We start from the raw sequence: 24268 nt of genomic DNA, 5'->3' as shown, positions 1-24268 counted from the left end.
ATCCAACAAATATGTGAAGTGCCTTGCAACGTCTTCCCGATGTGAAAGGCGCTACACAAATGCAATTTTGTTGTTGTTCTGAAGCAATGACAATCTTTGCCTTTGGTAAAGCGCCTTTCATGTCAAAAGTTCTCATAGTAGAATGGCTTTATTTGTTGGCAAATGTGGCCCCAATTTGCACACAGCAAAGTCCTACACGTAGTCGTGAAGTAAATACATGACCAATTTTTTTTTTATCTGGTGGACTGTCAGCTAGGACACCGAGAGAAACTCTGTGAAGCAACTAACTGTAGTTACCTGTTTCCAAGCTAAATACGTCTCACTAAGTCTGCCATGAAAGAGAATTAAATGCACGAATTTAGGTTCCTATGGATTGCAGTGATTATAAGTCTTTGCATTCTCACAACTTTGTCCAAGCCCGACAGCAACTGCCTGCAAAGCACTTTGATATTTTGATTTTGTAGGCGCTATATTAAACCCAAAGGCAATAATCACAGTATTATTTGTTCAGAAATGCCAAGGCTAGCACGTAGCACCTAATCCACGAGCATAGTATTGTAATAGGAATAAGCTATTCATTTCCAGGTTTAGTCAAAGCACAGAGTAGGATTTCTCTCCACCAAGGTTTGTGCGGTTGGTAATTGACTTCATCTTGACCACAAGAAAATAAATTGTGTTCTCAAACAATTAATTTGGGTAAACCGATATCAGAATATTTAAGATCTCAAGCCAACAGTTTGAGCTCAAACTGATAAAGAGAAACACAACCCAAAAGAAGAAAACTCACAGCTTTCTGTTGGCAACCTAAAAAAAGGTTGACATATCGTGTAAAATAAGAGGAAGATGGTGAAAAGCCAAATTCTAAGCTAAACAATGGGACAACTGAGGTTTTGCCTCAGTCCGGTATGAAGGGCGCTATATAATAACAGTTGTTGTTATTGTTGTTTTCATTGTTCATCTATCTAACACATGTAATAATATTAATAATAATAATCCTGGCATTTGATATAGCGCTTTTCACGTCTTCTCGACGTCTCAAAGCGCTTCACGGAATAAGCTGTAAAGTGAATTGACTGTATATTTGTGGGCGAAACGCAGCAGCCAATTGCGCACAGCAGTGTCCCACTAACAGTCGTGGGTTGAAAATGACCAATTTATTATTGTTTTGGAGGGATTATTATTAGGCGTGTGGAGTAAGGAAACTCTACCAGGGTTTCGCTCTGCCTGGAATTGAACCGAGTTATCTCGCTTGCAAAGCGAGTGCTCTAACCACTGAGCGACAGGACTCCAAGCGCCCTTGTTCAGTCCTACATGTTTTGAAGCAGGTCGCCATGGCAACTTTTCAAATTCAAAATGCGTCACTTTTGATCAGGAAGCTTATCAGTGATTTAATTGTATCAGTGCATCATGGAAAAAAAAACAAGGCAATATCAACAATCTGTAATTAGCTACGTACCTGGATTGCCAAGGTTTTTATTTGGTTAGCCGGATGTCTGACACACACGCTTAAAAGTCCCCAAATTATGCTGAATTCCACATGGAAATTTTCCTTTGTTTGGAATGGGGTGTGCGCTCTTTCTCCCTCCCTCCCTTCAGATGGATTAAGGTTTGATTGACGGCAATACTCAAAAAAAATCATGGCCAACAAGAATAAACTTGGTTATTTACCCTTTGGCTGTTTGTGGGATTGTATTGTCTGCAAATTGGCTGTCGCGTTGCCCTACAAAATACACAGGTCACTAAACTGCCAAGAAAACTGTGAAATGTTTTGAAATGCTTCAATGTGATATAATAACGATAATGATCCTTCCATTTGATATAGCGCCTTATCAGGTCGTTGATCTCAAAGCGCTTCACAGAATATATTGTAAAATGAATTGACTGTATTTATGGGCAAAACTGGCAGCTAATTGTGCATTGCACTGTCCTACAAACAGTTGGGGATTTTGGGTGGAGGGATTATTACTCCCAGAAAGCGATCCGCCAATCAGCTAACAACCGGGTTCCTACTTACTGTTATGATAAGTAATAGTAATATAATATAGAATATGATGAGTAATATAATAATATATGATAAGGTGCTTTATCAAATGCAACTATTCTTATTGTACGCTTTTCCCCGTAGTTTGCGATTTTCGTTCTGTAAAGGATTCAGATGCCCCAATTTTCAGGAGGAAATCAAACCTTAAATTGTTTCAGTGAATTTGCATTGTAAATTCTGGTTTAAGTAACGCCCATTGAGATTAGCTGGGTTTTACTCGGAAACACCCATTTGGGTGAACTGGTCACTCAAAGTTCAGAAAAAAGAATCGTATTTCTTTTTCAAAAGAAGAAAAGAATCCTTTTATCACCCAAAACATTTTACAAGTGCATTTACCATTACTTCTTGCTCACTGGTCACTGCTGGTGAATCCCCCTTTCTCTGTTGACACACTAGTGTGAGCTGGGGCTGACTTGTTTAAATCCTAGTAATCAACATTTGCTAACTATGTTTATTTAGTGAAAAAAATCACAATGTTGTGTGGAGATGCACTGCATTATTGGAGATGTTAAACCAAGACCCATCTGCCGGTTCAGGTGGATGTTAAAGATCCCATAGCACATTCAAAAAGGGAAGAGAGTTTTCTCCTGGTGTGCTGGCCCATCACCCATCAAAAATAAATATTGGTCACTCACTTCATGCCTTTTAGAACATTGCTGTACACAAATTAGTTTACCTATAAATACAGTCACCATATGGACTGTAAAATCGTGGGATTTACTTTCAGATGTCTCAACTATGTGATAAGGCACGAAATGAAATGCAAGGATTATTAAGAACATAAGAACATAAGAATTAGGAGCAGGAGTAGGCCATTCGGCCCTTCGTGCCTGCTCCGCCATTCAATAAGATCATGGCTGATCTTCTCACCTAACTCTGATTACCTGCCCTATCCCCATATCCCCTAATCCCTCTATTTTTCAAGAATCTATCAGTCTCAGCCTTGAAAATGTTCAAGGACTGAGCATCTACAGCCTTCTGGGGTAGTGAATTCCATAAGTTCACTACCCTCTGAGTGAAGAAATGTTTCCTCAACTTTGTTCTAAGAGGCTGACCCTTAATTTTAAGACTGTGACCCCTGGTTATAGATTCTCCTACCAGGGGAAACAGTCCCTCAGTGTCTACTTTATCAGCCCTTTAAGAATCTTATAAGTTTCAATAAGATCTCCCCTACTTCTTCTGTACTCTAGAGAATACAGCCCTAGTTTATTCAGCCTATCCTCATAGGTCAGTCCCCTCATCCCAGGAACTAACCGAGTGAATCTACGCTGCACCCCCTCGAGGGCAAGTATGTCCTCTTTTAAATAAGGAGACCAAAACTGCACACAATACTCTCGGTGCGGTCTCACCAAAGCCCTATACAGCTGCAGCAAGACTTCCCTACTCTTATATTCTAAACCTTTCGAAATGAACGCTAACTGCCGTTCGCCTTCTTAGTTGCTGCTGCACCTGCAAACTAACTTTTTGGGACTGGTGTACAAGGACACCCAAATCCCTTTGAATACTAACACTATCTAACTTCTCCCCTTCCAGAAAATAATCTGTTCTTTTATTCTTGCTACCAAGGTGAATAATTTCACACTTGCTAACATTGAATTCCATCTGCCACCTACTTGCCCACTCCCCGCGCCTATCTATATCTTGTTGCAATCTTTTTGCATCATCCTGAGAGCTCACTCTGCTACCGAGTTTAGTATCATCCGCGAATTTAGACACATTACATTCAATGTCCTCGTCCAGATCATTGATGTAAATGGTAAATAGCTGAGGCCCAAGCACTGATCCTTGTGGCACTCCACTAGTTACATCCTGCCAATTCGAGAATGATCCGTTTATCACTACTCTCTGCTTTCTACCCGATAGCCACTCTTCTATCCATGTTAATATTTTCCCATTAATCCCGTGGGCCTTGATCTTGAGTAACAGCCTTTTGTGTGGCACCTTGTCAAATGCCTTCCTAAAATCCAAATATACCACATCTACTGGTTCCCCCTTATCCAACCTGCTGGATACATCCTCAAAAAATTCTAAAAGGTTAGTCAAGCATGACTTCCCTTTTGTAAAGCCATGTTGACTCTGCCTAATCTTTTTATGGTCTTCCAGGTATCCCATAACTACGTCTTTTATTAAGGACTCAAGAATTTTCCCTACAACTGACGTCAAACTAACTGGTCTATAGTTTTCCCTATTTTCTCTCCCACCCTTCTTAAATAGTGAAGTTACGTTTGCAATCTTCCAATCAATGGGAACTTTTCCAGTATCCACAGACTTTTGGAAGATTATAGACATGCCATCCACTATCTCAGTAGCCACCTCCTTTAAAACTCTCGGATGCAGGCCATCCGGTCCAGGGGATTTATCGGTTTTAAGACCCGACAATTTACCTAGAACCATCTCTTTACTAATGTTAATCTCCCTAAGTTGCTCGCTAACATTGTCTTCTTGGTCCTCTATTTTTGGTACGTTTCCAGTGTCTTCTACGGTGAAGACTGCAGAAAAATACTTGTTTAATATTACTGTATTGTTAAGATGTACGGCAATTATCATTGGCTGCTGAGCACAGTGGCCTTCAACAACTAATATGGAACCATAGAAATTTACAGCGCAGAAGGAGGCCATTCAGCCCATGGTGCCTGCATTTCCTCTCTAAAACTGCTCTCTGCTTAGTCCCATTCTCCTTCCTCCCTATATACCCTTTTATGTTACTCCTTTTCAGATATTTATTTAATTCCCTCTTAAAACCTAATACAGATTCTGCCTCAACCATGGATCCAGACTGGCTGTTCCACATCCTAAAAAATGTGTCTCCTAACCTCCACCATTGTTCTATTGATGATTATAATAAATCTATAGCCTCCAGTTATTGACTCATCAACCAGTGGAAACGAATTTCTCCCTGTCTACTTGATCAAAAACTTTCAAAGACTTCTGTTATATTATTCCTGTAACAATCCTTGTGTTTGATATAGAGAATTACCATATCATCAAAACATTTCAAAGCACTTGATATCATTTCAAGGAAAGTGTAACGACTGTGTACTGTATTTTGAGGGCGAACCCAGCAGCCAAACTGTGCACAGCGAAGTCCTACAAACCACCGTGAGGTGAGGGATTTTGGGCGAATTGTCAGCCAGTATAGTTTATGATGTTATGCAAATCATTCTAACGCTTAATGAGGAAGCAATAACTAAACCCAGAGCAAAACTATCAGATAGAATAAGGCAGTAGCACAAGGGCCCTCGCCTCACAATCATGAGGGCAAGTTTGGGCTAGCAATTACGTTATGCCACGGGGTTTCAATGATTCGAATGTGTTGCCTGGAATTGGGAGAGGCTGGGATGATTCATTGAGCAGCAGCTTGATCCAGTGGTAGGACTGGAAGGGTGAGATCAGATGAAGCAAATAATAATAATAATTCTTGCATTTGATATAGCGCCTTATCACGTCTTCGAGACATCTCAAAGCGCTTCACAGAATATACCGTAAAGTGAGTTGACTATATTTTGTGGCGGTCAATAGCGCACAACAATGTCCCACAAACAGTCATGGATTAAGTGATCAATTTAAATGATTATTATCCCCAGGAAAGCGATCCGTCAATTGACTAATCACCAGGTTCTTACTGCTAGGAGAACAGAAGTGCGTGGAGTAAAGAAACTTGCCCAATGTTATGCCCTGCCGGGAATCGAACTTATGTGTCTTCACTTGCAAGGCGAGTGCTCTAACCACTAAGCTGCAGGACCCCAGCAAAGGGACTTCTTTGTCTAAATTGCTTATCATCTACAAATCGTTCCCATTACTCTTAACGCATGTTTTCTTACCAAATGCATAAGAATTTGGGGAGAAAACACACATCAAGTAATGGAAATAAGTATTTGCTTTCCTTTCTATGACATTCCCTTTCATACCGCATCACTGCAAACCTTCTGTCGTTATGACTAGACAGCAAAATGGAAGAAATGTACAGATAAAATGCACCCAATAGAAAGCTCAAGCTACAATAACAAAATTAATCCTTGCATTTGATATAGCGCCTTATCATATCTTCAAGATACTTCAAAGCTCTTTACAGGATGTACTAAGTGTAGTAATAATGTTCCATAGAATCATATAAATTTACAGCACAGAAGGAAGCCATTCATCCTGCTGTGCTGGCTAAAGAACAGTCGTTTCCGTCCCATTTACCTGCCCTTTCCCCGCACCCCTGTAATTTGCTCCTCGGATATTAGACTTTGTCTCAACCACTGGTCAGGCAGGGCACTCCATATCCTAACCACTCTTCGCGTGAAGTACATCTCGTAAAATTTGCTCGTTTGCTAACCATCGTAAACTGATGCCCGCCCTCTTGTCACTGACTCACCGTTCACCTGTATTTGGAGGTAAACACGGCAGCCAAGTTGCGCACAGCAATGTCCCACAAACAGCTGTGAAGTGAATAACCAATTTTATTTGGGGGTTTGTTGGCTAAGACACTGGGAGAAACTTTTTTTGGTTTGTTTGAAAAATTACCATGGGATCTTTAACAGCCACCTGAACAGGCACAGACGGGGCTTCTATTTAATGTCTCTTCCAAAGCACAGCAACTACAACAGCAATAATAATAATAACAATCCTTGCGTTTGGCGTAGCGTCTTATCACGTCTTCGAGACGTCTCAAAGTGCTTCACAGAATATATTGTAAAGCGAATCGATTGTATGTTTTGCGGGCGAAATGCGGCAGCCAATTGCGCACAGCAGCGTCCCACAAACAGCCGTGGGTTGAGTGACCAAATTAGTATTTTTTTTAAGGGATTATTACTCCAGGGAAAGCGATCCGCCAATCGACTAACAACCGGATTCCTACTAACTGCTAGGTAAACAAGAGGCGTGTGGCACGAAGGAAGCTTGCCTAACGTTTCGCCCTGCCCTGGAATCAAACCCTGGTCCTCTCGTGGCGAGGCAAGCGCTCTAACCGCTGAGCAACAGGACGCCACGATACAGGGTGCGCCCAGCATTACATCGCAGTGTGATACGTTTGAGTTCACAGTCCATAGTACTCTAGGCGCTATACAAGTACAATTTGCTGTTATTATCTGTTGTTGTTGGCGGAGGTGGGGAGGAGGGAATTTCTTAATGGTAAAAGCCTTGGGGAGAGGAACAGAGGCAGTAAAGGCACAGATACATCAGAGCCAGGGATGGAATCTATCAGATCACACAGTGGGGCATTGATAGCACATCTCTCAGTCAGTCAGTCAGTCAGTCAGTAGCAGTTGCCTGGAGGAGGGAGGGAGGGAGGGAGTGATGTGAGTGACTCTATTTGTGCAAAGTGACGTTAGGAAAATGCTGTCTGAGCAGTGACCAATAGGTCTCAGTGGAGAAGTCACATTGTACAGTGGTCGGAGAGTGAGTGTTGGAGAGAGAGAGAGAGAGAGAGATTGTATGTGTGTGTATTGGAGAGAGAGACAGAGAGAGAGAGAGAAGTGGTACCTCTCAACCGCAGCATCTTCTGCAGTGGAGGCTGTGTGAAGGCTGATGGAGCCATCAGCAGCTCAGCCAGAGCTCGGGGCCAGTCCAAGGAGGAAGCCCATCCCGGTAAGAGAGAGTGGGGGAGTCGGGGGGACAACAGAGGGGTGGGGGGGGGGGGGGGGAAAGGCTTAAAGTGGGGGGGGTGGTGGGGTAGAGATTGCTGCTCCACTGCAGCATCTCCTGTCTGCAGCTGTGTGCAGGATCCAGAGCCTTGCACTCACGTTAGATGATGGATTAACTGAGCATCTGCTAAGTCTTGGGGAGATGCGAGATGTTGAGCAAATCAAACCTTTCTGAAGGCTGGGAGAGGGTGAGCCCAGGAGCGGGGCATCAGAGGCTCCTGGCAAACCGAGGTCACTGGGTGTCAAGGGCAGAGACATCCAACTGGGTTGAGAATTGGCTGAAGCAAAGGGAGCCAACAAGGACGACAACGTATTACCTTCGGAGGGCGTCCCAAGGCGCTGGGTTGCAGTTAGGGGAGCTGGGTCGAAAAGGGGGAGAGGTATCAAGTGCGGGTCTGACAGACCCGCAGTGTCTCACTGTTCCTCGTATACATTAATGCTCTGGACTCGCAGACCCGGTTAAATTTGTAGGTGACATCAAGTTGGAGACACTGTGGAATCAGCGGAGGCAGCAACGGCCGTATATACAAAGAGAGCTTGATAGGATAGGCATGTTTTGCCCCAAAAGTATACAAGCAATTCACTTTACAGTATATTCTGTGAAGCGCTTTGAGACGACTCGAAGACATGATAAGGCGCTATATCAAATGCAAGGATTATTATTATTATGTACACATGGGCTAAGAACTGGTAAATGAAGTTCAATACCGATAATTGCAAGTACTGCATAATAATAATAATAATAATCCTTGCATTTGATGTAGCGCTTTTCACGTCTTCTAGATGCCTCAAAACGCTTCACAGAATATACTGTATATTTGTGGGTGAAACGCAGCAGCCAATTGCGCACAGCAGTGTCCCACAAACAGTCGTGGATTGAAAATGAGGGATTTTATTAGGCGTATGGAGTAAGGAAACTTTCCCAAGGTTTTGCCCTGCCTGGAATTGAACTCAGGTCTCTCGTTTGCAAGGCGAGTGCTCTTAACCACTGAGCTACAGGACTCCACTACATATAGGAAGTAAGAATAGGAAACACAAGTACTCACTGAATGGGATAGAACTCCCCTTCCACTCTGCAATATTCCTGCTCTGTAATACTGTAAAGGAGTCTCTGATTAATTGCCCCAACTCTCGGCCACATTTTCCTTCTCTATTCCTTCTGAAAGTGCGCACCCAGGAATGTTTAGTTCCCAATCCTGCCTGCTCTAAAGCCACGTTTCAGCTGATACCACTATATTAAATCCCCCATCCCAATCCCAACAGTGTCCTGTTCACCCATTTTATTTCTAACACTCATGACTCACTTTCTCGACCTCTCTTTCAGCCCAAGCCCCAGAATGCCACCACCATCGCAGTGTCGTCCAGAGCCCTCTTCAACATGGAGAAAGAGACAAAGATATTCGAGGACCAGGGGGTCGAGCCTTATGTCAAGTACCAGATGCTGCATGAGAATGAGCCGTTTCCCCCAGGAGCCGCCTTTCCCTTTGTCCAGGTGTCTAACTTCACCTTCCCCAAATGTTCCCAGCCCCCAGCCCCCAGAGTGCCACGGGATCTTTAACATCCACCTGGATAAGCAGACAGGACCTCGGACACCCCAGCACTGCACTGGAGTGTCAGCTTAGCCCATGTGAGTTAAAGTCCCAATGTGGGACTGGAACCCACAACTTTCAGACTCAAAAGAGGCAAAAGTGCTACCAACTGAACTAAGTTGACACACATGTTGGATGTGTTTAAGTGAGTTCTGAATAGAGGAAAGTCTAATAGTGCCCGGTTATTTTTGGATTTCCATGTATTGGTGTTAATTTTAGCTCAGTTATGAAGGGCAGCTGCCGAGCAGGAGCGTGTGAAGGAGTTTAAGATATAAAGTGCAAAGGGTTCAGTGCAGTTAAAGGAATCATTCAAAGCCTATTGATTGATCCTCATCAAACTGTGGAGTCCTGTAGCTTAGTGGTTAGAGCACTCGCCTCGCAAGTGAGAAGACCTAGGTTCGATTCCCGGGCAGGGTGAAATGTTAGGCAAATTTTTCTTACTCCACATGCCCCTGTTTACCTAGCAGTAAGTCGATTGGTGGATCCCTTTTCTGGGAGTAATAATCCCTTCATAAGTAATTAATTAATAATAATTATTTGGTCACTCAATCCACGATTGTTTGTGGGACACTGCTGTTTCGTCCACAAAATCTGCAGTCAATTCACTTCGAGACATCCAGAAGACATGATAAGGCGCTGCATCAAATGCAGTTTGCCATTCGTTTTGCGCAATTGGCTGCCGCATTTCGCCCACAAAATATTCAATCAGTTCACTTTATAGCATATTCTGTGAAGCGCTTTGGGACGTCTCGAAGACGTGATAAGGTGCTATATCAAATGCCAGGATTATTATTGACGCGGCTAAATGCCACAGCAATATCCACGCACGAGTTGATTTAGCCTGATCTGTATTGGTGTCAGCCTGACACTTGGGCAGGCGGTGTGCGCTGGGTGATGTCGGGGATGCTGATGCTAATGTGGATTGCTAATGTCTAGGCTCTGGAAGTTGTCAATGCCAAGCTGCGAGAGCTGTACCCAGAAAGCGAGCAGCTCTTTGACATTGTGCTGGTGACCAACAACCACGCACAGGTGGGTGTCCGGCTGATCAACACCATCAACCACTATGGTAAGTGTCTGCGGTTCCGTCAACCTCTGATATTCACAGCGATTCTCGGGTCCATTGCTGGGTCAGAAGATCATAAGAGAGATCTGGATGATGAAGTCCATGTGATCTCATCTATCCACAATACCCCCCACCCCCACCACTGTCCTTATATGATTCTACCATCCTGGCCTCAGCCATCCTTCCTGATAATCTGTTGATTACCTTGTGTGTAAAGAAATATCTCCTGCAGAGGAAATCAACGAGGATGATCTTTCAGTGTTGTAGGAATGAGCTATGAACTCAGGCTCTTCATTCTTGAGAGAAGGCGTATCTTAATAATAAGGGCTATTATTATAGTATATTATCTATATTGTGTAGAACATTTAAAAAAGATGGAATTGACAAGGGATATCCAGTATGGTTTGTAAAACTAAAGTGTGAGCGTATACTTCCCCGCCAAGTGTATGCGGGTGTATTCCACATTGTGTATGTGTGTGTGTAGTGGGTGAGTTCACAATCTCTGTTATGATGTCTCCCTTGCAGGGCTCATGGTGGAAAGGTTTTATATGACTGGCGGCCGGAGTCCAATTGACTATCTGAAAGCTTCGCACACTGACCTGTATCTGTCCGCAGACTCCGAGAAAGTACAGGATGCCATTCAGCAAGGTCAGTCTCCATAGCAGCCACAATACACTATATTGTGCAGCGTTAAGGTAAGCTCTGGTGGGATAGATGTCTGGACAAACTTCTAACATCTCCCATCCCTCGTTCAAGGGACATCACAAAATATGCCTCTTTGACTGCGTTTTCGGTCAACTTTACATCCCCCACCCTCTTCCGCCAGCTACCACCCCAGCCAATCCAACATTATCAAGTGCTTTGAGACATCCTCCCAACATGAAAGGTGCTATATAAATGTAAATTGTATCAAGTAAACAAATCACTAAATGTTAGCACAAAGGTGCAGAGATAGTTCATTCTTAGAGGCTTAAAATATGAAAGCAGGTAAACACTGTGGAGACTGTACAGGGAGGGCACTGATGAGACTGCCCCTGGAATATTGTAGCAATTTTGGTCGCTGTATTCTGTATTACGTGGAAGAATATATTGGCTTTGGAAAGAGTCATAGGGTCACAGGAATAGCTGGGATGCATTAGGGGTGGTTCTAAACTGGTGAAAGGCAGATAGATACAAGATTTAGTCTGTGGACCTGACGAGTGATTTAATCAAAATGTTCCAAAGAAATTTCTTCTCACGCTATCCCAGAAAGCCAACAATAAGGAATCAGTTGAGGGAATTAAAAGAGGGACAGGAAGATTTGACACGGTGAGCGATGAGTTGACTAACACCTGTCAATCTCTTTCAGCTTCCCCCTCGGCAAGTTCTAGCCCATCCATGGAGCACATGTGTTTCCTATTCTTACTTCCTGTATGAGGTACTTTGCATTTACTGTATTGAACTTAATTTGCCAATGATCAGCCCACATCTGCTTACCCTATCTCTTTGTAAGAACTTTGCTCACTTCACTGATTCCACCCCCACCTTATATCATCTGCAAATATAACTGCCTTACATTGGATCTGTAATGTGGCAGTTCATTAATGTATACAAGGAGCAGGAGTCCTAATACAGCTCCTGAGATAACTCCCCTAATACCGTGCTCATTTTGACCTAGCTCCCCTAACATCGATCCTCTGCTTCCTTCCCGTCAGCTAGTTTTGAATCTATGCACATGTCTTTCCCTCGATTTCCAGTGACATCAGGTTGTGAAGTAGTTCTTTATGCGGTTCTGTGTGAAGCGCCATTTGGAAGTCAAGATGTACATCATATAGCCCAGTCAATTTGGGATGTCATCTTCTCAAAAAAGTCTGATGAAGCTGGTCAGACGTGATGAGATGTATAATGAAGGGTACAGTGACTATATTGAGAGCTGTGTAGCAGTTCAGTTGAAAACGTAGGGTAAACCAGTGCTGTAGACTAACCAGGAGCTTCTGATTTGATTACCAGGCATTGCAGCTGCCACTATTTTTAGCCCAAATCAAGATCTGAGTTATTCGGAGAATCAACTGAGGGTTGCTTTCGATGGAGATGCTGTACTTTTCTCAGACGAATCCGAACAAATCGTTAACGAACTTGGATTAGATAAATTTTTTGAACATGAACAAGCATATGAAAATGAACCATTGGCAAAGGTAAGAGTTGTTCCTGAATTATAAATGGGAACAGCAGATGTTATTCTCTGCAAAGCGTGCCTTATGAATGTTTCTTCTGGTTGTTGTCATGAGTTGTTAACCAGGAGAATGATGATTTCGGTGCAGTGAGCACTTGTGGGGCACAGAATTGCCAGGGAGTGAATCCGTACGCCAGCTGCTCTTATTGTGTAGGAATTATTATCAAATGTAAGGATTATCACCATCCCCGTTTTCCCAGCAATGTCTGCTTTATCATTAAACAGGGACCACTAAAAGGCTTTTTGGAATCGTTGGGAAAGTTGCAGAAGAAATTTTATGATAAAGGCCAGCGTTTAAACTGCCCAATCCGTACATACTTGGTGACAGCGAGGAATGCCGCCAGTTCAGGAGCGAGGGTTCTGAAGACGCTCCGCACCTGGGGTCTGGAGACGGACGAAGCTCTCTTCCTTGCTGGTGCTCCCAAAGGACCTCTGCTGCAAAAAATTCGTCCTCATATTTTCTTTGATGACCAAATGTTCCACGTCGAGGGAGCAAACGCAATGGGAACTGTTGCAGCTCATGTTCCCTACGGGGCTGTGAAAAGGCCCAAGTGAATAACGTCCGAGTGAGGTGCTTTGAGACACTACCCCGCGTGGAAGGGCGCTCTGTAAATGCAAGTCGTTGTTTGTTGCTTTGAATAGAGTCAAAGGGCCTTAAAGAGTCAGGGGCAGGTTTGATAGAATCTTGTGGCAATACATGTCCTGTGCCGGAGTTCATGGCAGAGAAAAAAGACAAGTGCAATATAATTAACATAAGATGAATTGTAATGGTATTACTGTAATAGCTGACGTTTCTCAGTATTTTCTCTGCTATAGAGTGAAAATATGGTAGTGGAGCAGCAATCCTACTTTAGTGGCCATGGCCTCTTCATCCTCTACCAAAACCCCTCTTGTAACTTTGTGCAGTGTCTGGTTTCAGCTAATTGAATTGAATACACTCTGGAGCCATATGTGCTCACTACAAAAACTAAAACTCAGTTCATTAATGCACTTTACAGCATGTGTCCTGATGACATGAAAGTTCCAAACCAAATGTAAGGATTATTATATTATTGTTATTATATAAGATTGAAATTCTGGGAGCCAAATATTGGAGTAGTTAATATCAGTTTGTTTTTTTATACCAGTTCAATTGCGCTCAACTATTCTGTACATTTCCCTCAGAAATTTACAGCGAATGGGAAGTGCTGCAGACAATCACAGCCTGACATCTAAGTGGCCCTCTGACAATCTAGTTTGCAAGACCAACAAGAACTATGGAATAGGGAAGAGTTACCCAAAGATGGAGCACAGAGTGATCAACTAACCGCATAAAGAGTAAATTATTTGAATCTTAGTTTCCCTCCAGAAGCCAGCTGTCTGCCTCGGTCACCTTTATTGTGTGAACTGTGGGACAAGAATATAGCCTTGACGTAGCAGCTCTGAACAGCACCCGAGAGTTTGAAATACTTGCGGACATCTTATGAGGTCAAATTCAGTACTTCATTACCCGTAGGACACAATAATCTGTGAAAGACATTTTGCCAAATGCCCTCAGTGAGAAGTACAGAAAATATTTAGGAACGGATATAATAATAAATAATAATAATCCTTGCATTTGATATAGCGCTTTTCACGTCGGGAGGACGTCCCAAAGCGCTTCACAGAACACACTGTAAAGTGAATTGACTGTATATTTGTGAGTGAACGCGGCAGCCAATTGCGCACAGCAATGTCCCACAAACAGTCGTAGATTGAAAATGACCAATTTATTATTGTTTTTGGTTTTGGAGGGAATATTATTAGGCTCTGTGTGGAGTAAGGAAACTTGCCCAAGGTTTCGCCCTCTGCCTGGAATTGAACTCAGGTCTCTCACTTGCAAAGCGAGTGCTCAACCATTGAGCTACAGGACTCCACTGTATACTAACTGCATGCCTAAATATCATATGAATATATAACAAAATCTATTTTGAAACTCACTGAACTTGAAGTATCATTGCAAAGATTGTACATTGCTATCCAAATAAAATAGTCTTTGCAACCATTGTGCTCTGCATAAATACTTCACTAACAAAGAGCAGCCCAAGTGTATTGATGTTACGCAAATACACAGAAATGTAAACTTGCCCCCAAAATAATCAGAAACATTTGAAGAATGGAAATAATGGTAGCCTTGTGACAATTGTGATGCCACCAGCAGTCTCACCCAGTAATGCACTGGTAAACTGCAGTCGTTCTTGAAAGGTGGAATGTGTTTCTCTTCGCAACAAACTGAAGACAAATCTTTTAAGTGCTGGAACCTTTCAACCAGAGTCAAGAGCAATGGCCAAGTCGTTTTCAAGTAATTGAACTCTGAAATCAGAGACATGAGCTATGAGCAGGGTGTCATTTTCAACCACCTTATATGATTGACCAGCTACAGGTTGTATCTTGCACTTAAGAGGGGGAACGGTTTTATCTACCAAGACAGAAGTGATATACTCCATGCTGCTAAGAGGAGTTCCCTGTTGCTCCGCTGCACCTTTGACGGGTGTCTGTATTTTGAATGTTACTGTTGAACTTGGCCATCATTTTGAATCCTAGAAGGTAGTACAGTTGTGGGAAATGAAACAGTTTCAATCAATACAGGTCCCGCAGGCCTGTTGGGAAGGGACTGGTTCAGCAAAGGTGAAGTGGCTTCACTTGAGGAAAGTAGGTACCTGCGGAATTTGTACATGGTTCATTCATCAGGTGATGGGTGCATTGAAGGTTCAGCACATGGAAAAGAATGTGGGTTGCTTGGAGGTACACACACATATATATAAAAAAATATAAATAGTAGATCACACATACTGCCAGTGCAATCGTTCCGCTAGATGGAGGTCTGGAGCTTGAAGAGCAGCTGTTTACAACTTGATTTATATAGTGCCTTTCTCATTATAATAATAATCCTTGCATTTGATATAGCGCTTTTCACGTCTTTTCAACATCTCAAAGTGCTTCACAGAATATGCTGTAAAGTGAATTGACTGTATATTTGTGGGCGAAACGCGGCAGCCAATTGCGCACAGCAGCGTCCCACAGTCGTGGATTGAAAATGACCAATTTAATACTGTTGTTTTTTGGAGGGATCATGTAAGGTATTGCCTCAGAGCACTTATTTGCTTACCTAGTGGTAACTTCACTGTATTCCAACCAAGGTGGATACCAAGCCGTGGCTATATGTATTTACTAGTTAGCAGCTAAATTTGTCCAGGCACGTTCTAAGAATGTGATACCTGGGGTCTGGTTCTTGAATACACATTTATGTATTGTATATACACACATTTCCCCCCCCAATGCTTGATCTGCACTTTGATTGGTACGCAGAGGCAAGTACTCCTACGTAAGCAATTAAGTGTTCCGAGACACTACCTTGCATGAGAAAAGGCACTATATAAATCAAGTCGCTGTAAGCAGCTGCTCAAGCTCCACAACTCCATCTAGTGGAATTATCATACATAATGTTCCAGGCATTTTACGTACGCTGAGCTGCTCACCAGAAAACTTGCAGGGAGTTCCTGGTACCCGGAATCCACCCAGTGCAGGTATAAATCTGCACTTGTTGGCTGTTGAATAACCAACTAGTGACTGTCTGGGTGTTGGGGGGGGGGGGGGGGGGGGGGGGAGAGAGAGCAGGATATCCTTGGAGCTGTGCTGGCTACTAATAATTTGCTTATAATAATAATCCTTGCATTTGATGTAGCGCTTTTCACATCTTCGAGACATCTCAAAGCGCTTCACAGCATAGACTGTAAAGTGAATTGACTGTATATTTGTGGGCGAAACGCAGCCGCCAATTGCGCACAGCAATGTCCCACAAACAGTCGTGGATTGAAAATGACCAATTTATTATCGTTTTGGAGGATTATTAGGCTCTGTGTGGAGTAAGGAAACTTTGCCAAGGTTTCGCCCTGTCTAGAATTGAACCCAGGTGTCTCGCTTGCAAGGCGAGTGCTCTCACCACTGAGCTACAGGACTCCATTACCATTCACAGTAAATCCTGTGAAGCTGTTCAAAACGTTCAACATTTAGTAACCTTGAGTAGCAGTTTAACCAAATACCTTTTTTTTTAAATGAGCTGATGTATACAAATGCTTTCCCTTCCAAGTAGATATTGGTTAAAAATAATCCTTGCATTTGATATAGCCCCATATCACATAGTTGAGACAACTTACATTTATATAACACCCCTACCACAGGGCAGTGACTCAGAGCGCTTGACTGTGGCGGAGCCTGATGCCAAGCCGAGGGGAGGTGACCATAAGCACGGGAAGAGGAAGGTCTTCAGGCGCGACCTGATGTTTGCCCATCACAAATAGTATTAAAAATCAGGTCCAAATAAATTTGAATGTGATGTCTCTTGGTTTGCTGGAGGCAAAGGTTCTGAATCAAATAACTGCAAGACCTAGAAAATGATAACTTTAATACTAAATGGAAACTCATGCTGCTTAACAGAAAATACAATAAACATTATTTTCCAACTCTATACATCTCCAAAGTGTGAATAAAAAGTGATGTGCTTCACATTATTGCTTTATTCATTTATTCATATGAACACAAACCTGCTGAGAACTGCATATGTGAGGAGCCAACGTACAAACCTGTCATCAATATCATCAATAAGTCAACACATCCACTTATTATTTCATCAAGATATTTCCGACACAGTTAACATATCAGTCTGTATGGTGATTAAATACATATCAATCACAGTTTTCAAATTATATTACATTCTCATCTTAATATTATTTCTTAAATCAATGTTGGTTGTATTGTGAAAAATTTATAAAAAGTTACTATGAAAGTTTTCACGTAAATAACCCCGACACCGAGTACCATCATCGCACTGTCCTGAATCGAGGGGAAAAAACTGAGAATCATTTGTGGTGAATGGCTGCTGCAGTGCAGCATTCTGTTGGTCACTTTATTTTTCAATCAACATACAATAAATTCAGAGTAAGCCACACATACCCACATCTGGTGTGTAGACGAACTACAAATGAGTTAGGAGATGGGACACTGGTTTGAAGTAAATAAATTATCAGAATAAATCGGTTAATTTTGGTCTTGCAAAACCCACACCACTCCCAGTACTATTAATATTATCTACATACTTTAAATGCTCCATAGAAAATACACCAAAAACATCACCTCTATATTGTGAGAATAACGATCATTGATTTGTGACGAAATTCTAAGTGGTATAAATCTAACCAGGATTAATTCTCTCAATTGATCCAAGAAACACTGCAATGACAACCTTTAATAGCAATAAAACCACTTTGTTTGGGAACACTTCAAGATAGATTAAGATGTGGCAGGGCGAAAAGTTAATTATGTGGAGGATTAGCTCAATAGTGATTTTATATCAAAGAATATCTCAAATTCAAGAGAATTAAGGCAATTAGCCAAATGCACTGAAACAGATATATTTTAGGTTTTTGAGGCAAGGAGAGACATTGCAAGGCAAAAATGGTTTCGGAGGAGTGATGTGGAAAATAGGGGCACGATGGTTGAAGTCTCAGGTTTGTGACGGAATAAAGGAAGTGAAGAACAAGCAATAAACCAGAGCCTAAAGAGTTGAGGGTAAAGGTTGGGACTAGGGATCCAGAAGATACAATACAAAATTACATTTCTATAGCTCCTTTCACGTCAGGACGACACCCCAGGGCGCTGGATTGCATAAATAGAATGGGATTAGCCCACAGAAGACCTTGAAGACCAGAACAAGAATCTTATATCAATCCACTGAGGGATTGAGTCAAAGAAAGTAAACCCATTGTGGATGCAGGTAATGGATGTAAGGAGCTTGGAGAGAATTAAGGTATATGAAAAACCATACTGAGTTCTGGTCAGCTGATACTTCTGGTGACATTGAGGAAAGCATTGGGAAAACCTATCCTTGAGGCAATTATAGCAGATAAGGGGTTTCAGCAGCTGTGGGTTGAGAAGGCAATGGTCTGTAGGTGGAAGAAAGCAGTGCTGGTGATGTTGTTCTTTGGGAGTTGAAACTCAGCTCAAGGTGAATGTCAAGGTTGTGCAAAACCTAATTCAGCCTGAATTATATGATTATAGAATATTGGATCGAGTCTACCTTACAAAATTGACCTCAATGGTGGGTGGGTTTACTTTCAATTGGATTCCATTTTGATTTATTAAACCACCAAATAATTCTTAGGACTCTGAGGCTACAAGGCACAACATTTTCAGCAATCCCACCTAAATTATCTGTGGACTTAAGGCAACCATATGTGTGCACTCAAGACCAAGAACACAAAATACTGAAACTCTTGCTTTTGAGCCAGAAAACGCATGACAGTGTGATATTTGCAGCGTATTTCTGACACATTTTCTAACGTACATCAACTGAAACAAATGTAACACAATGAACGTTCACTCCACTCGGGATAATAAATGGAATATAATAAAGTTGGATTTAGATAGTAATCTGCCTTGTGAAAGATTTAAAGAATTGCAATCAAGTTATAATTATCCAATATCAAATCAAGCATCTTTAAAAGCAAATGTTTATAAAGGATGAAGCATGCAATATTATTTAAGAGGAACAGAATAATTACACCCAATATAATTACTATCTTAAAAAACACCAAACATTTGTATCATAGCAGAATGTAGTTTTCTTCATCAGCTGGGTTACTGGTGCTATTTCTTTCATATATTGCTTTTTTTTAAAAGAAACTAATGTTCTGGACAAATAACTTCTCTAGGCTAGTATAATCTTATACCTTCAAAGTTGAATGATGCTTAAATGATTTATCCATTCACTTACTTCATTACCTCTCTAGGTTTGACTTAACCTGGGTATAAGGCAAAATTTGATGGCGCCAATTTATCATTTGCCATTAATTCAATTGGCAACTCGTGGGTGGCATTCAGCCGGGGAGATCTTTCTCCGGGCGCGAACAGTCGTAATGTGTGTCCGGAGCTCAGGCTTGCTCTGACCCAGCAAGGTGCTGGTTAGCAGGTCTCTCTCACGTTACTGACTGAAAGTGACTGATGGGTGATCACTTTCAGACTGATAACAGGAGAGATCAGAAAGAAACACACACACACACACACACAGATACACACACAAGGGGCAGATACAAAGAAACACGTAGATAGCCTTACAGCAACCTTCAAGTGGAATAATGTCTTAGAGACTACCCTACTGAGTAGGAGGGTGTGTGAAGTGGTCAAAGAGGTGCCTGAAGACTAGTAGAAAATACTGAGCTCCAAGTTACTGTAAACATTCAGCCTTTATAAATAATTCTTAGAAGTGCGAACCTTATATTCCAGTAACTTAGACAGGTAAGTACCTGGCTGGATAAGTTCCATTCTTTTAATTCTGCTTTTACGACTATTATGGATAAATTAATATCAAACGCAAGGATTATTAACTGTTTTTTTCCTGATATCCATCCATTGTTAAAATGAACTAACTCAATGAACAGTCATAAATCAAAACAAAAATATATTTTGATTTTCTCAAATTCCTACACTCTGGTTAGTTACCTTTCAATTTCAAGCCCAATTAAATTAGTTCTCGGCTCATCCACATTTCTGAGACTCTTGGAATACGAAGGCGGTAAAATTTCACAGTGAGTACTTTAATGAATATTTCCAACCAGCTGAATGTCATCGTGAGAACTTGCATAGCATCTACCTTAATGCTCCACTTCAACTGTGTCAACAGACACTCATTTTCTCAAGATCTTTTATGCTCTTAACTCTCTAACACAATTGCCTATGATCTCTCCATATTATCTATAATTTAAAATTATTTCTGACAAATACAATAAGATTTGATAGTCTCCCAGTCTCGCATAAACAACTTGTCAACTCTCCACTTTGAGCTGATGGTTGATAACAGTTGACAAGTGATATTTAATCGCCATTACTTTGGCTAATTGCTCAAGTTATTTCTGCCGTCTCTTGCAATCTTAAGTTTATCTCACTATATATAAGCCATTATTGATAATTGAATTAATTTGCTCCATGTAATGAATATATCTTTATGAAACACGGTACAATATTTGAACTATTTGTTGCTTATCATCTCTTTCTAAGAATCCTTTGCAATACTATTTTTGTATACCAATATATTTTCAACAATTTATCTGACAAAAAGATTCAAAAGCATCCTAACCAAGACATACTATTTCAAATTCTCAAGGTCCGTGTTAGTCATTGCACTTTTAATTTTTTTAAAATAATAATTTGGTCACTCAATCCACAATATCATTAATTGCCATTTTCATTCTTATTACCTTGCAGGTTATAAATTCGTGCTCACATTTTTTCAGTCAACAAATCTGTATTGCACATAAGTCTTTCTCTGGTGTTTATGTGCTGCAATCTTATTACATAGTAATTTGTTATTTTAATGCTTTTTCTGTTTATGTTGTATCGTCTTTTTTTGCATCTCTTTCTTGCTTTTCTTTATTTCGAAAGGGAAAGAGAAAGCCTCCTAAAATATGCTAATACAACTCTATCATTGAATACACCATCTCATGGATCCTAAACATCAGGCCTTTTGAAGTGGGCTTTTGCCATAGAAAAATAATAATTTGGTCACTCAATCTACAGCTGTTTGTGGACAATTTCCTGCCACGTTTCGCCCACAAAATACAGTCCCTATACTTTACAGTATTTTCTGTGAAGTGCTTTGAAACATCTCAAAAATGTGTTAAGTCGCTATATCAAATGCAAGTATTATTATAGCTTTGCAGAGCTCTCAGAACACATGTTTGTTGTGCTTGTGGGATAAGAATACACTTTAGAAATGTGAAGCTATCGCTAAAAGTGCCACCTCATCCACTGGAACTTTGTTCTTCAGGTTAATAAAAATAAAATTTCTCAAGCTACAAATATTAGGCACTCACGTGATGCTATCTTTGGATCACAAAAGACGTGAAATAGATTTTACATACTTTTTTTAACAATTGGAATAATTCTTAATTCATAATCTTTAATGGATTTCTAACACCCTATTATCCTATTTCTCCTGAGTTGCATTCCTGGAAAATAAGTATAGGTGGCAGAATTTTATATTAGCTGGACCCTATGACTGGCGAAACTGGAGAGACTAGCAAGGAATAGGTTTGAAAAATCAAGGCAGGAAGGTGACAAAAGCATGGATGAGGTTTTCGCAGCATCTGGTGTGAGATAAGATTGGAGGTGAGCAATATGGTGGAGGTAGAGGAACAGCAGTCCTAATCAGGGATAGAATGGGGGATCGAACACAAGTGCTGAGGTTGCAATTGGTTCAGTGAGTTTCAAAGATTAGAGACTGAGGTCAGGAAACATTGGAGGAAGACAAGGAGGATGGCTAATGTCTTGTCCATGATTAGCTGCATAAGGTTGGTGCTCATCCAGGTCTTGATGTACGACAGGTAAGTGGATGGACATCAGTGGACCTGGGAACAAGACTATGTATGATAATAGACGACCTAATTTCCCACCGAGGGGTAGGGGATGAAGAGGCATAACAGGGTAGAGTTTTTATTTAGTCAGTCAGGTAATTGACACAGCCAAAAACCCTAAACTATCCTTAAGAGTCTCCAAACTGAACTTCTGGAAGTTCCATAAAATGTATGGTTTCGGTTTGTCAGGAATGGAACATACACTTGCTCTCCAGAGGGACGCACCCTGGTTACCTAAACCTGAATGTAGTTGGATATAGTTTGACAAAAGCTAAGGCTTGGGGACACCAGAAATCGGGTCATGTTTAGTTATGTAGTTTAACCAGCTAAAATAATTCCTGAGCCAGGTAGGTCTGCAGTACTCTAGGCTGGCTCATCACCAAGACTTGGAACAGCAGACCAGTTAATGGTAAGAGGGTCTCTGCCTCAGCTCCTGGGCCCTGCAAGGCAAAGCCCTAAGAGATAGTGGTCCTAGCTGGACAAGCAGCAGAAAAGCTTGCCAAGCAGTGCCCTCATTGGTAAGCATCCCTCTGGGGAGAGAATGCACATTCCATTCCAACAAATATCTCTTGTAATTTCTATGTGTAGGGATGCATCGAACTCTCAGTTTGATTTGGATAATTTTTTAAGCATACTGATTGGTTATTTTGTCAGACACAAGACTGACAAAATAAAAACTGCTTTTACATCTTTTCAATATGTCAAATTTATATCCTTTGGTCAAGAAAGAACAGAGTTAAATTGATGTTTGCATTCTCCCCACGTCAATTCTTGTATATGAACAATACATTTCAGAGCCTTTGCTTTTTGGTGCGGCCCACTATAAACAGCCAATTAGGCCATGCAACTCCTCATGGAGGAAATTAATATGCCCACTGAAGGTCAAATACTACAACAATTGATTGGACAGCTGAATCTCTTCTCAGTTCTATCTACATCAAGAATGGTCCTTTCTGGAAAGGAAATATATTTCAACCCAACAGACTGAACAAAAGATTATCCCTTCTTCAGAGAAAGGTTTACTGGTCAAATGCGATCACTTCTGCTCTCTGCTCCCATGTATTATAGGTAGTGGATGTGCCTCTGTGTTAAATACCCAATGTTCCGGAGACAGAAGTTCATCTTCAGAGAACAGCACGTAGAGATACCTAATATTTTAGGAAATACAACAACAGAAATAGATGAGGGAAAGGATTATTATAAAAAGGCCAGTTATACTGTCGGTAACTACGAAACAGAGGAACTAAAAAAGCAGAGAGCCAGTAGTCCACACTAATTGAAACTTACCCCAGTGCAAAGAAATCAGACATCAGGCAAAATATAAATTGGCTACAACACCAACTAAACATTGTTCCACCGGGACTCATAATGTCATCATAGTAATGTATTTCTCTTTTATCCTCTCTGCTCAGCTGCCACTGCCCTCTCAACTTCCACCCCCTCCCTACACCCACTCCGACCACCACCCGTCCCTCCTTCCACACCTTTCAACCTGTCACCCCCTACTCTATCACCACCATATCCTCCATGAAGCCCACCACCTGCTCCCAGGACCCCATCCCCACCCCTTTCCTTAAATCCCAGCTCCACCTCCTTGCCTCACTACACACCGACATCATCAACCTCTCCCTGTCATCTGGCACTGTTCCTACCCCCTCAAAACAGCCACCATCACCCCCACCTTGAAGAATTCTTCACTTGACCTGCCACAGCTATCCAGCTACCGGCCCATCTCCAACCTCCCTTTTCTGTCCAAGATCCTTGAGACAGCCATTGCCTCCCAGCTTCACTCTTTCCTCTGCTCCCACTCCATCCATGAGTCCCTCCAACTGGGTTTCCGTGCTGCCTACAGTCAAGGTCACAAATGATATCCTGACCATGTGTGACCAGGGCTCCCTCTGCCTCCTTGTCCTCTCCACCGCTTTTGACACTGTGGATCATTCAATCCTTCTCCACTACCTCTCCTCCCACCTCAACCACCAAGGTTCTGTCTTTGACTGTCAACTCCTACCTCTCTGACCTGCTGACTCCCTACCAACCTGCCCGCTCCCTCCGTTCAGCAGGCTCCAGCTGCTCCATGTCTCCCGCCTGACCATCGGTGGCCGAGCTTTCAGCCTCTCTGCCCCCACACTCTGGAACTCCATCCCACAATCCCTTCGCCTCGCTCGCCTCCTTCAAGGCCGGTCTCAAGACCCTCCTCTTCGATCGTGCCTTCGGTCGCCCTCCCACCTCTCTGCCTTCCCTTCCCCATGCTCAGGTCCTGACCCCTGACTGCCCAGCGCCTTGAGACGTCCTCCCGATGTGAATGTCA

The 24268-nt window shown here is 41.9% G+C and overlaps 2 protein-coding genes across 2 annotated transcripts in view; one reads left to right on the top strand and one right to left on the bottom strand.

Moving 5' to 3' along the window:
* Positions 1-7310: 7310 nt before the first annotated feature.
* LOC103179629 (cytosolic 5'-nucleotidase 1A-like) lies at positions 7311-14148 on the top strand. The gene is made up of 6 exons (XM_042338653.1): positions 7311-7612; positions 8993-9160; positions 10194-10323; positions 10846-10968; positions 12310-12494; positions 12758-14148. The coding sequence occupies exons 1-6, from the start codon at positions 7553-7555 to the stop codon at positions 13085-13087; spliced, it is 996 nt and encodes a 331-aa protein (XP_042194587.1). The 5' UTR covers positions 7311-7552; the 3' UTR covers positions 13088-14148.
* Positions 14149-17049: 2901 nt separating this feature from the next.
* The window catches only part of LOC103179580 (mannosyl-oligosaccharide 1,2-alpha-mannosidase IA), a 28376-nt gene continuing 21157 nt past the window's right edge, over positions 17050-24268 (bottom strand). Inside the window, 1 exon segment of the mRNA XM_007894949.2 lies at positions 17050-23105. Coding sequence (XP_007893140.2) covers positions 22994-23105 — 112 coding nt within the window. The 3' untranslated portion in view covers positions 17050-22993.

Source organism: Callorhinchus milii, unplaced genomic scaffold, assembly GCF_018977255.1.
Source record: "Callorhinchus milii isolate IMCB2004 unplaced genomic scaffold, IMCB_Cmil_1.0 Scaffold10, whole genome shotgun sequence".
In the NCBI taxonomy this organism is placed as follows: domain Eukaryota; kingdom Metazoa; phylum Chordata; class Chondrichthyes; order Chimaeriformes; family Callorhinchidae; genus Callorhinchus; species Callorhinchus milii.
The sequence above is the reverse complement of the archived record's forward strand: the minus strand, read 5'-3'. Positions and strand labels throughout refer to the sequence as shown.